Source organism: Calypte anna, chromosome 3, assembly GCF_003957555.1.
Source record: "Calypte anna isolate BGI_N300 chromosome 3, bCalAnn1_v1.p, whole genome shotgun sequence".
Taxonomy (NCBI): domain Eukaryota; kingdom Metazoa; phylum Chordata; class Aves; order Apodiformes; family Trochilidae; genus Calypte; species Calypte anna.
Genome location: NC_044246.1, coordinates 9,796,134 through 9,809,747, shown reverse-complemented (window position 1 = coordinate 9,809,747; position 13,614 = coordinate 9,796,134). Strand labels below are relative to the sequence as shown.

The following is a 13,614-nucleotide window of genomic DNA, read 5'->3' as shown; positions in this document are numbered from 1 at the left end:
CTGTCTTGTCTCTGCTGTAAAAGTCTGCTGAAAGACACAAAGTAATATCTTATGCTGCTTTTGGTGTCTCTACATATAATGCCCTTGGACAAGTTTTCTAAAGCTTCTAAATTTATAAGCCAAATGATAAATGTATACATCCTTCAGGAAAGTACTTGTCACTTCTTAGCCTTGTTTCATTTCTTATGATGAATCTATGTGGAAAAAGATCAGCAAATGAACTATTTCTATGCATGTGTCTGTGGTGTGTCCACAGTTGGTGGAATGGTGGTGGTGCCATTCATGAAACAACTAGAGAGACTCAACTTGTGCTTCTGCAAAGCCCTAGTTAGATTACCTGATGTACATGTGGCACCTGTGAGACACAGTTTTCTGGTAGCTTTCTTTTCCATCTCATTTGCCATCTCTTGTTTGGTATGTCACAGGCTGTTAAATACCCAAGGGCTCATACTAGCACTACTCCTGCCTAGCCCAGAAGGGCCTTTTGGTGTGTTGGATCAGTGGACCTGCTCCATTTATTCTACCAGAACTGGTGTCATTGCAGCACTCAATACTCTCCAGTTTTTCTTGTCTGTAATTTGGCATAATTATGGCCTGATACAGGTTGATCTTCACCTGAGAAATGGAATTATCAATTTGAGCTGTGCGTGTCTGTGTTTCTTTGATGCAGTAAATAATGCACACATATAATGTAACCCTCTTCATTAGAGAGAGTATTTTCAGAATACTATTAAGATAAGCATGGCAAAATATATTTTCCTATTTATTGTATTTCCATGAATACCCGAAAGACTGTTGATGCATTCTGCAAAGAGTTTTGATCCATTGGTAACATTCAGTTAAGCATTAGAATAAGATTTGTTGGAGACAGAATAGGAAGACGTTACTAATAGTGAATAGTGTAATCAGGGAATAGAATATAAATCAAATTATGTGAGTGCCCAGTCAAAACACTTGAATGGTGCCCTCACAAACACTGAACTTGAGTGGGTACTCACAGCTTTTGCACAGCTTAATATAAGTGGTATTTTGGCAAACAGTCTCCAATACCAAGCAGGTTTGTAAAGCTGTAGGTCACTGTTCATTACAAACTCACTGTGGGATCATTCATTAGCAATTGAAAACAGTGCTAAAAATTTCTATGGTACTCAAGGGATGGAATGAAGCAACATCTCAAAGTTAACTTCTGTTTCAAGCATCATCTTGTCCAACATTGAGACAATATGCAGAGTTAATAGATGTGTAAGTGAGAGCTGAAGGTGTATTACATGGTCATGCACAGTGTATTAAACTTACAATGCAGAGAGAAATTGAAAGTTTGTTTTCCCTAGTATAATGTATTAGCAATCTTGGTTTTAAAATATTCACTTTGCTGCTTGAATAGGGAAGTTTAACAATACCAACCAAGCTTGGCATGGCCAAAGCAGAACACGCAGCCATCTGCCCCATTGACAACAGATTGGATCACTTCAGCCACAGTCCCAGCACATACTTCAGCCTGTCATAGGTATTTAAAAAAGAAATAAAATAAAAAGACAACAGTTAACAATAATAAGGAAAATCAATTAAATCAATTGAGTGTTTTCACTGGAAAATCATCATAATGTCATCAGTGCTCCAGATAGCATATTGAAGTATTAAAAAGTATAATGCTGCTTGTCTTATTCATCTGATCAATGGTGCTGGTGGGAGTGACATTACTTGTGTAAGCACATGAAGCAGGATTTTTGCTCTGTATTATGTAACTTTTAGCTGGAGCTTCAACATCCTTTGTGAGGTTAAACAAAATACATGTACCATAAAGAGATGTGATTAGTTTGTTAGAACTGACTATTTCAGGGATTTTAAAAATACTTTCTAGATTTAGAAAAAAAAACAAACAAGTACTGAGGAATTTTTACAGGCTGTATTATTTGCCCAATTATGGACTGAGTCCAATTTCACTAGAAAGTGGGTAAGGAATCTAAGGGGAACAAAGCCTCTTTGGTACTAGGTAGGTGACTTTTCTTAATTTTTCTCTTCATCATTATAAGGCTTAACTTTAAGCAGCAGTAGGTTCCACCCTGAAGACTATAGCAGTATTTTAAGAAGCTGATGATAAAAAGTTACCCTGGGCATTCTTAGATTCAAGGTTCAAGCAGGCTGAATGGCTTACAGTGCTTCTGCAGCAACTGCCTATCAAGAGTGGCTGAAAAAAAAATCCAAATTTGCAGGTTTTTCTGTGACGCACTTCACAGTTGATGGTAAATGATGTAAATTCACCTAGTTCATGGGTATTCCTAGGCTATCTCTATAATAGTAGATAGAATGGGCCAAGAAAGGGACTTTCCACAGGCCTGCCCTTGAACTGCATTCAGGAATGAGTGTAGATGTTAACTGCCGAGATCAAGTGATAAGATCATTAAGCTCTGTTTAGCTGATGAGTACAGAAACAGACTTGCAGTAGTGTTTTCTAATTACACTTTGCAATGTTACTTTATATTTCTACTGTCCTCCTCATGACATTTCAGTAACATAGTTCATCAAACCAAAGTTTGACAAAAATAAGAAATTTTAATATATACATATGCATAAATATTTGTGGACCAATATCTGCATCCTCCTCTTGCAAATTGTATAAATAATCCTTAATGAACAGAGTTCTGATCAGGTCGCTGTATACACAATACAGCAATACACCATACAGCGATACACAAATAAAATATAATATTTTATTATACACAATAATAAAAATTTATAATCTACAATAACTTCCTGATTCATTGAGGATTTCCCTCCTTGGCACCATTTATTGCATGTATAATTTTAGGACAATTACTTACAATAAAGAATAAAGCATGCAATTAATAAACTGATTTGGTTATTGATGACACTGGCAGACTAAATTCAGCCCTGGTCTAACTCCACCAAAGGCACCACTGTTGCAGCCGAAACTACTTTGGCTCTGGTGCATGTTGTTCAGATCACACATTGCCTACCTGTGATGCGTCCTGGGGGAAAACTGCATCAAAAGCAAACATCTTGGGTGGAACCTGGTTGCCCCTTTTCTGGAAAGCATTCTGACCTCCACAGGCCAGGGGGTCATACAGCGTGATTTGCTTCTTACGAGGGTCAACTTTTAAGAAAGAGCTGGACTCAGACGTGTCTCTGGCAAGCATGGAAGAAATACGCACCATGACTTTGACCTGTCAACAAACACACAAAACGGTAACTGCATCTGGTTAGTCTGCTGGATGCTCTAGACTGATGTGCTGAATGAACTTTCCTTTCATACTTGCTTGTTGTAGCTAGCATCTCAGTGAAAGTCAGTGGAGACAGATGAATCATTATAAGTAGAATATGGCCTGAAATACACAATGAATAAAGACAGAACTCATCTCCATCTACTTCAACAGGCATGTTGTGTACTTTGAGTTGTGAGGTGCATGATGATGTTCTAGTGTCAATGTTACTCATGTAAAATGATGAGGTTTTACTTACTAAAAATCAACTGTAGCCCAGTGGCCCAATTAAGAAAGCTGAAAAGTAACCTTGACTGCTAAGCTATTGGAACTGCTGCAGTTTCTATGGAGGAATTTGATCAGTAAAAGCACAGAAAAGACATCTGTAATTTACACTTTTCTAATTCTAATCTGAATGCAAAAAGATATAATGCTTTGTTTTAAGTGTCATCATCAAAGAGATGTGAAAAGAGCCCTGTTTTAGTGGTCAGATTTTGAAATTCTTGTCAAGGGAGTGAAACACAATAAGCGATAAAAGATTTGTTGAAACATGTTAGCTTGCAACTTATTAAATGGCTACAAAATAAGATGTTATTCCTTAGACAAAATTTCATGCATTTAATGAGGTTATACTGCATCCTTAGCCCAGTTTGTAAGCAATTTAGATGACAACCTGGCTTTGCTTCCTTCCATAAATTTACCACCTGCAGATACAGGAGCTCCTGAACTTCACAGCACAAACATCACTTCTCTGCCAGCTCTTGCCTTCAGCCGCACCAGAGCAAACTGCCTTTCACAACAAACAGAACTTTTATTTAATGCTCCTTAATCACATGTCACTTGTATCAAACCCACTGATGGCTGGTATGAAAATGACCAGAAAGGGTCACCTTAGTCACAGGTGGGAGCAGATCACCAGATGATGAAAGGCAGATGCACCCTGGGAGGAAGTTGTAGCACAAGTCAAGGATCCATTTCCTGTTGATCTCACGGAGAACAATACTCTTTGCAAGCAGATCTTATTTCATGCTGGCCTAAGCTCATGGCACATGGAAATAAATCAGCTGCTTTAAGAAGTAAAATTTGGGAAAATTCATTTTTAACACAACTCTTTTGAAGACAACAGAATGAGACCAGAGACTGAGATAATTCAGTGTTTTTGTGATGTCTTCTTTATATGTCTGTGAGTCGAAGTGGGAATCTGACTCCCATGGTTTTTAACCTGGAAAAACTGGTTGTCATTAGATGGTGAAATTGGCACAAATCTGTGCACGTAGTTTCCATTTTACACAATTAGTTGAAGCAAAGAGGAAAAATACTGCCTGAGTGTGAACCAGTTCTCCACTGCTCAGTTGAGCTGCTTATGAAACTTAACTCTAACTGAAAAAAGCTACTTCCAGACTTGCCAAAGGCATTCTTCTAAACCCAACCCTAAGCAGAGCTGATTTCTACTGAGGACAAAGGCAGCCAGCAGCGGTCAGTCCACATGAACTGGGCAAGGTTTGAATATTTATTCCAGCCCTAGGTCTCTCTCACAGCCCAGAAGGGCGGCACCGGTCAAGTTAGCAGGGAGGGGTGGGAGTACAACACTGTGAACTCAACTTCAGATGTCTTTGGTTTTTTATACTCTGTCCCACATTTTTAAACAGATGCCAATATGTAGAGCATTAGACTGATCTGCAAACCAAAATAAATGCTATTCTTCAACTACTTTAAGTAAAATACTTGCCCTGCTTTAGAAAACTATTGCCCTTTAAGTTTATGTATATTTTTGTTGCTATGAATCCATGTCCTCCAGATCCTTGATCTTTGTGTGCAAGGTTAACTGAATACCCTGAGGCTGTTTCTTTGGATTTTGGAGAATGTGTATTGCGTGAAATTGAACAACCCTTCATAAAAAGGCAGTCTATGAATTCTTTCTGGCCTCAAACTTTATGGACATTCAGTTTTAACTTCAGCAACACTGGTTTTATAACAGTATAATATTACTGGCTTGAGTCCTGATTTAAACCTGTTCACACAAAATCAGATTAATACCTGTCACTTCTTACTGAAGTAATACTGCAAATCCTCCTAACCTCCAACAGTTATAGTGACAGAAACTGAGACATCAGGTTTCTCTCTTCCTGGAGTAAAAGGCCAATTTAACTGAAGTCTTAAAAATTTACTAGCATTAGATAAACTGAATGAATCAGTACAAAAGAAGAGCTCAACTGAGCAGTCCCAGGAGCTGTCTAACAGCATACATTTACTGACCATTTGGCTCCTCAGCTCCAGCAAATATCAACATTTCTCAAGGAAATACTGCTATTGCCATGATCCTTTGTACTTCCTGTCCAATGGGGATTTTTTGTTTTGAGACTTAGTCATTCATAGCATTAAAAAATCACTCAGGTTGGAAAAGATCCATAAGATCACTGAGTCCAGTGATTTACCTAATACCACCACGTCTACCACTAAACCATTTCCCTAAGATCCACATCTGTGTAAAATCATACAGTCATTTAGGTTGGAAAAGATTGTATTCATGTGTGTTAGGGCAGAGGAATATCATATTGATGACATGTGGGTATGCTGATAGATGTACCACTTTTTACTCAAGAGCTACTTCGATGACACCTGGCAAGAAGTCTGTGCACTGAGGCCCAGCTTACCATGGGTAATTCCTCTCACCTCCACTAGACCATCCTGCAGGAGCTGTCTCCATCCGAGCCACTTGTCTGACCTCTTTGTAGACAAAAGATAAAAACAGGCAATTCTAGCACTTAATTCACATGGTCTGTTTTATAGACCTGCAAATGAGTTGCACTCCATAAACACTTCTTGCTTTCTTTATACCACCACAGGCATCTTAAATAATTACCCAAGCCTTCATTCATAGGCTGCCTGAAGTTGTTGGGTTTTCTTGCTGTAAGCATAACAGAAATGCTTTTCCTGGCCAGTACAGTCCCTAGCCCAAATTGAGTAGCACACACAGGTCTGTGTGACAGTGTGCAGCAAAAATCACACGCTAGAGAAAATAATGATGGGTGCATGAGTGTGATGGACACTGAACACAAGCAGTAGCAATAGATTATTTGAACGTATCTGTTTCTTTGAAGGTGCGACAGGATTCTTCCAGGCCACTTTCACACCAGTACAACTCATTCAAATTTCTCCTGATTTACAATACATTAGCTCAGAAACTTGGACACAGGCTGTACAAAATGCATCTCTACATGGGAGCTGTGACTACAACAAAAACCCAACAAGCAGGAAAGATACAGGCAAATTTCAGCCCTGAGAAACACCTACTGGGATTCAGAATTACATACATAACTGTTGAACAATAAGCTAAGCTCTCCAAAATGGATTTTAAAATACCTGAGCTAGATTCATCTCCTGAGGAGACAGGCAGGCTTGGTGTCTAGGAGTTGGGCTGATATTGGGGATCCAGGACCCCTACTAATGGCTTTGCCTCAGACACAGTATGACTGTGAACAAGAGTGACAGAGTCTCTGTTTTACACTCCACAACTGTACAATGGTCTGAGTTGCAGCTTACTTTACTGCAAGTATATGGATACATTCAGTCATTTCTAGGCTCAAAGGACTGGCAAACGCCATGAGGTAGGCACTCCATTATTAAACATTATTATGCACATAACCTAAACCCAAGGAGTTGTGCAGAGCACTTCCCAACAGTGGTTATGACAAGAGTAAATCAACCAAGCTACAGCAGTAGAAATTATGGGAGACCATGGCCACCCCCTCCACCATTTCATAGTCCTTCATGCAATTTATAGCTGGGGGTAGTAGGGGGAGGCTCAGAGTCCAGGCTGGCCCCTGCAATCCATGCCACAAGGGAGGCAGTGAGAGGACAGGAGAATATAACTCAGCCAGCTATGGGGATAGCACAGGAGCTTAATGGGTTTTAAAGACTTCAGTTCAATTTGAGGAACAGACAGGCTGAGGATCACAGTCCTGCTCTGGGGAAGGCAAAAATACACTATGGATAATTTGAAACTAACTGAACAGTGAAGTTTAAGAACTCTAATACTTTATGCTTGCAATTTATATTTAAATAAACTGTAAATTGAACTTCTGCTTAAAAAGAAGCAAGCAGGTTTTCTGCTTCACTTCCTATGTGTCATTACTCCTTTAGTTGAATGCTACAGTTTCCCACTAATCTCTTGTAATTGAAGGGTTTAAGAGATACCACTTGTGATTAATGGGACCACTCAGTCTGCCAGAATTTTATTTGAATCCCAGTGATGAGGTCTTGGCAGTGCTCAGCCTTAGACACATCTCTGACTGTTTCTGCAGGGAATCATGAAAGCAGCCTCTTGAGACATGCACTGGTGGTGAAACAAACAACCTGGGTCTAGTTTTGATCGAATTTCACACTTTTGCAAATCTGGCTGAACTCAGCAAGAACTACTTTAACCTTAAGAATGGAAATAGAAAATAAAAGGTCACTTGATCTGCATCATTATTGTGTCTTTTCTAGGCTATAACTTCACCTATTAATTCTGCTCATGCTGGAAGCATTTTTTAATGTGTTTTCTCCACTTAGTTCACAGGATTTCATCTGACAATTAATCAATCCAACAGGACTCCCATTTAATTCTCTGGATTTCAATTCCTGAGTTCCTGCCTACAAAGACTTGTTCTGTTCTTGAATGCATACTACAGTTATTAAATACCACAGCAATACCCCATGTGCAATGCCATAAATTAAAGCAGAATGAGAGCTGTGTTGTTTAGGTACCCCAAGACAGTTTCTTTGTATTTTTGTCAATATATTTATTTTATGTATATAGATGTATGTATATTTTAATTATAAGCATACTATAAACATTCAATATGCATAAATTTTTCATAAATTTATCTCTAAATCATAATTACTGACACTAAAAAGTTTCTTCACAGGTATCATTCAATGTCAATGGAAGATACAGGGAAATTTCTATGATATCAGTATTCTTCTGTACTCTAAAAATAAGCACAGACCATTTAATCAGCTCTAATACAATTTGAGCTGTCTGAAATATGTTCTTTTGCCTTCATTTTTAGCTAGCACATACCTATAAACCCATCAACTATTTCTTGAAGAGGGGATTTGCTAATTGCCAGATTGTAGGATTTCCCCCAGCTGAACTCCATTTGTGACCTACCATGGACCTTTTTTTATGTTCTTCCTCTGTTCAGGAGGACAGAGATGCAGCACATTCTACAAAGTAGAACTGGTGCCATAATAGAAAAAAAAAACACCAAAACAAACAGCAAACAAGCATCAAGCCCCAGCCCCTGCTACTCCTGTGTCTCCTTTGCTCACAGGGGTCTGTCTGGAGGACAGGCAGTGAAAAGAGCAGAGAAGGTGGGAGAGGTAAACTGTGTCAAATCCATATCAGACACAAATAGAGGCTAGAATGAGGCAACAAACATGATTGGAGGCTGACGCTGGGGATATTATCACTTCCTTCTACTCTTGCCTGTAAGGTTTCATTTGGGGTTCATTTATCTAATTACTGCAGGGACAGGGCTAGACAGCTGTTGCTTTGGGCACTGTGCTTGCCTTTCTGAGCTGCTTTTCTCATCAATCACTGGAGCAGCTTCTGCTGGATGTGTGCTGGGAGGTGGTGGGAGGCAGGAGCTGCCGTGCAGCCACAGGCGAGTCGGGCCATGGGGCTATTGAGCTGTATTAGCACTCCATCAATGTAATGGCAATCACTGGCTGCAGGAACAGCCTTATTGGAGGTTAATGAAGAGTGGGCTTTGTAATTCCTCACTGTTACAGTTGTAAATAATGGTGGCAGGCATGCATTTTTTTGCTGTAGCAAGCCACAGAATACTGCAGCACAAGAAAAGCTGTGATATCACCAATGCTTTTGCACATACAGGCTTTTGCATGATGGATGTAAAGTTAGAGACTTTTCTACAGTGACCAGAGAATACAGGAACAGCTTGTTCAGCATTCTGAAGGATCTTTCTTACAGATCATGAGACATTTAACTGATCATGCTCAAATAAAATCCAGGAATTTAGGTGAAGATAAATCAGGATGGGTGGGAATGAGATAAATACAGAATTGTATGAGTGGACTTTGTTTTAATAGAAATCTCCTGGTCACATTTGGGGGAAAAAAAAAAAAGAAAAAAGAAAAAAAAAGAAAAAACCAACAATACACAAACTGAACTGATGAATTATGCCACTGTAAACTGCTCAGAAAGCATGTATAACCAGATCTCATTCTCCTCTTTCTTTTTTCACAAAGGAAACTCCTGAAGGCTCCTGTACATTACTTAAGCACAAATTAAAAAACATTGAGACCTGATCACTCACCTTCTTTGTGGAAATGGCTGTTATTGCTACTGCTGCTTTGGAAAATCAGTGAAAACGACCGAATAAGCAGTACCATTAGGTCTCCTCTTTTTAAAGACTGTCCCTGAGTTTCTTTCTTGTGTAATAGCTAAAACTTTACTGGGTCATCAACTGCATCCTGTATAGCAGTTAAACTAATTGTAGCAATAATGGGAAGTAATAGAAGTTTACATTACTCAGGCACCAATCATATTTGAAAAACTTGACTTTATTGGGATTGTATCCCCTTTCAATTGGATGATGCAACTTCATTAGTAGATTCAGTAAAGTCTGGTGTGGAATCCATCCAGCTCACAAGGCATGGCTTGGTCACCTCAGCTTGCTGGTGTCAGCAGCAGCTTTGAGTTTTGTCACTGCAACTTGGGATGGTCAGAAGACAGTGCTGAGCACTGACACTGTCTGCAGCCAGCATGTACATCAGCCCCTCAGCTGTCACATTGCTACTTCAGCATTTACTAGATTACCATAGAGCTATGCAACTTTCTTCTGCTTAAGAAACAAACACACACAAACACACGCACACAAAAGAAAAAGAAAAAAAACAAACAAAAAAGCCACAAAAAACAAGCAAACAAAAAACACCAAAAAAACCCAACCCAAACCAAACCAAACAAACAAACAAACAAACAAACAAAACAAAACAGGAAAAAAAGCCAAACAAAAGACTTGAGGATCATCCCATCATGGAAACAATCTCCAATTTTTCCCTAAGCCTCTGTACATGCAACAAAACCATGTTCCTCATTTTCCTTTTGCTTTCTTCTGATATCTTTGACTAAAATCTGCATTTGAGACCTGCGTAGCTGGGACAGTCTGCCTGCTGCCCCAAATAGGAGGAGGATTTTTGTCAGTTTCTGAAACTCTCCACATATTTGCACATGAATCCACAAATGCATACCTAGATCTGTGAGGGACCAAAACCAGCTGAACTCAAAGTCAGCAGACACCTTATTTAAGCTTCAAAAATACTACTGCAAAAGTTTGCTCTGCTTCTGTCACCCTGATAAAAAATTATTTTTCTGTGCTGAGTAGCCATGAATTTTCCTCATTTTCTTGGCACCAGATCTCTTTATCTTTCAAATACAGTTTGCTTCACTTCAGTAACATTTTAGAGTAGAGGGTCCCTTCCCCCTTTTTTCTACTTAATACAACTTTTCCAAAAGGGTCTCTAAATATAAGGTATCTGTCTACTAAATTAAACACAGTAAAAAACTGTTCCTTGACACAGAAAGTCAAACATCCTCCCCTATAATTCTCATCCTCTGCTATGGTGGGTGTCACTGTGTGTTACAGTGTGCCCATATTCAGTGCCCAGCCAAGACAGCCCTTTGCCCATGCTAATTTAAAAACTGTGCCAGGCATTATTTAGGAGAGCAGTCTTGTCCCTTGCCAGGGACTTTTAGCAATGCAGAGTGAGGATGATTGAGTCTCAGTGCCCTGGAACATTTTCTGCTCCTGTTTAATTTACTTCATAGTATGTGCTGGTTTCAGCTGGGCTGGTTAATTTTCTTCATAGTAACTGGGGGTGCACAAGATTTTGAGAGGGGACACAGCCAGGACAGTTTACCACAATAGATCAAAGGGATACTTGATACCATATAATGTCATGTTCAGCACGTAAAGCTGAAGGGAGAAAGAGGAAGGAGAGGACATTCAGAGAGATGGCTTTTATCTTCCCAAGTAACCATTCTGTCTGATGGACCCCTGCTTTGCTGGAGTTGGCTGAACACCTGCCTGCTGATGGGAAGCAGTGAATGAATTCCTTGTTTTGCTTTCCTTGTGCACACAGCTGCTGCTTTTTCTGGTAAACTGTCTTTATCTCAACCCAAAGGTTTTCACTTTTAGCCTTCTGATTATCTTCAGCATTCCACTTGGGAGGTGGTGGGAATGAATGAGAAGTTTTGTGAAGGTTACTGAGAAGTCTGTCAAGGTTAAACCACTACATACTCGTAGCCATGCAGCCCTGCAGATCACGGCCATGTTTTCCATCCTTTGAGTTAAATGCAAGAAACTCAAGTGGTGCAGTAGTGGCTTCCCAGGCATGTGATGTGCCATATGTTCCTCTATTCGTATTTCAGTTTATCTTGGTATCTACAGATCCCACAATAACCAGAAAATATCTTTGCAGCACCACCAAAGCAAGCCACCAAAGGAATTCCTCTGCTCTTGGGACTGATGACAAGGCTGCCATCATTCTTGCTGCCTACACAGGGTTGCCATCAGCCCCAAGAGAGGGAGGACTTGGCAGTGGCAACTCACTTGGCCCTTTGTCATAAGCCATGCCCATGTATTGCTGCACTCATTCAAAATTTCCTCTTAGGAACTTTCCCTTCCAGCAGAAATGACTGTACTGCCTCAGCTGCCATAGGACTGCTGTTCACAGAAAGCAGCAGCAATCTCAACAACATTCATACTTATGTCTGCTATATTATTTCTAAGACCCCCAGTTTCCCTTTTTGTGAAGCTGTAAAAAGGTGCAGAGGACACAGCTCGGTAAATTTGAGAGGGCAGCTCATGTCATCCCAAATTACAGAAAGGGTGGCAGTGAGGGCTTGGCATTCTCAGGAAGAAAGAAACTCCCAGATGAACAAGGCTCTCTGATTTTTTGACTAAGGAAACAAGAACTTCTATGGAAAGCATGCAGATAAAAGACAAAGTTTCTTATACACATGGCTTTGAGATGTCTTTTCAGTGCTGGAGAAACAAAGACTATAGATGCACAGATTATGTATAATCACAACTGTAAGCTTTTCCATTATTTATGAAGATGATCCCCAGGACTACATACAAAAGAAGACTCCCCAGTCTGCACATAACAGTATCTGGCATTACACCATAAATAGTGAGTAGAATGCAATCAGATAAGAAGAATTCGCATTATTTAAGCCAAGTTGGAAGAAGTGACAAATTGCAGTTTAATACAGATAAGTGTGGAAAAAGATGTGTAAAGCTTTGGAGTGGCAGTTGGTAATGACAGCCAGTAAATAAAAGGGATGGTTCATAGTACAGACTAGGAAAAAGTTTTGAGAAATGTTGAGGACAACAATGAATTTGAAACAAAATGAGGGACCACATTGCTAAAGAGAATCCAGATGAATGGAAGGAGGTACAATTCCCATATTAGGCACTATAGGTGAGGTATCTAATATGGACTTGGGTTCTCACAGGAGAAATCCAGTCTCCAGAAAGGGAGTATAACCAACCTCTGGTGCCACATGTTGTATCAATCATTAGAGACTTCAAGGATTACAGCTCGATGGTTTAGTGAGAAATTTAATACGTTATAATGTCACTGAATTCAGCAATAATTACTTGTTTATCTGCAAGTATGAAATGAAAATTTGACCTTAGTTGGGTCTTCCTACCACCAATTAAAGGAAGCTTGAAAAAGGAGGAGATTACAAAACCTGGATACAAGCAACACTGTGATTTATATTTTTAGTGAACCCTTTACCTGAAGATCCTATGGGGCATTTGCAAAGGCTTATGACAGGATTAAAATGTGTATTTACAATTATGCTCATTTGTCAACTGCATAAATAAGGCATAAGAACAACTGAATCATCTAAGATCCCAGGAAAGGCTTGCTTTACCTAAACAGACTACCTGAACTTTACTTGTCTGTTTCTTATCTCATAACTGTAGGCTGTAACATTTACAAGGCCATAAATCTGGTATTAAATTTACTTTTTCTTTCATGTTGCATCCTGTTTAACACTACCTACATGCTTCTATCTTTGGCAGTGGTACAAGGAGGCACAATAACTACAGAGTCCAAGCATCCCATCACTTTAAATTAAGGAATATATAGCATTTGTAATGCTATATATTATTTCTAACTAAAAATGCATTGTTGAGCTTTAACAGAAACATGTGGAACAGATTTTTCTAGTGCATGCTTCTGAAACAAACCAAATTATTTATTATGTCTGAGACAAGAGAACATAAGAGCAGACTAAGTGTTCACATAACTCCATAAAGTTCCATCTCCAACACTGATGCCACCACTGTAGGGAGCTGCATGGCATCCC

At 39.4% G+C, this 13,614-nt stretch overlaps 1 protein-coding gene across 1 annotated transcript in view; it reads right to left on the bottom strand.

Moving 5' to 3' along the window:
- KIF26B (kinesin family member 26B) overlaps positions 1 to 13,614 on the bottom strand; it is a 276,130-nt gene that overhangs the window by 55,654 nt on the left and 206,862 nt on the right. The window contains exons 6-7 of the mRNA XM_030448683.1: positions 2,979 to 3,185; positions 1,405 to 1,498 (exon numbers count right to left, since the gene is read on the bottom strand). Coding sequence (XP_030304543.1) covers positions 1,405 to 1,498; positions 2,979 to 3,185 — 301 coding nt within the window. The remainder of the gene's footprint in view (positions 1 to 1,404; positions 1,499 to 2,978; positions 3,186 to 13,614) is intronic.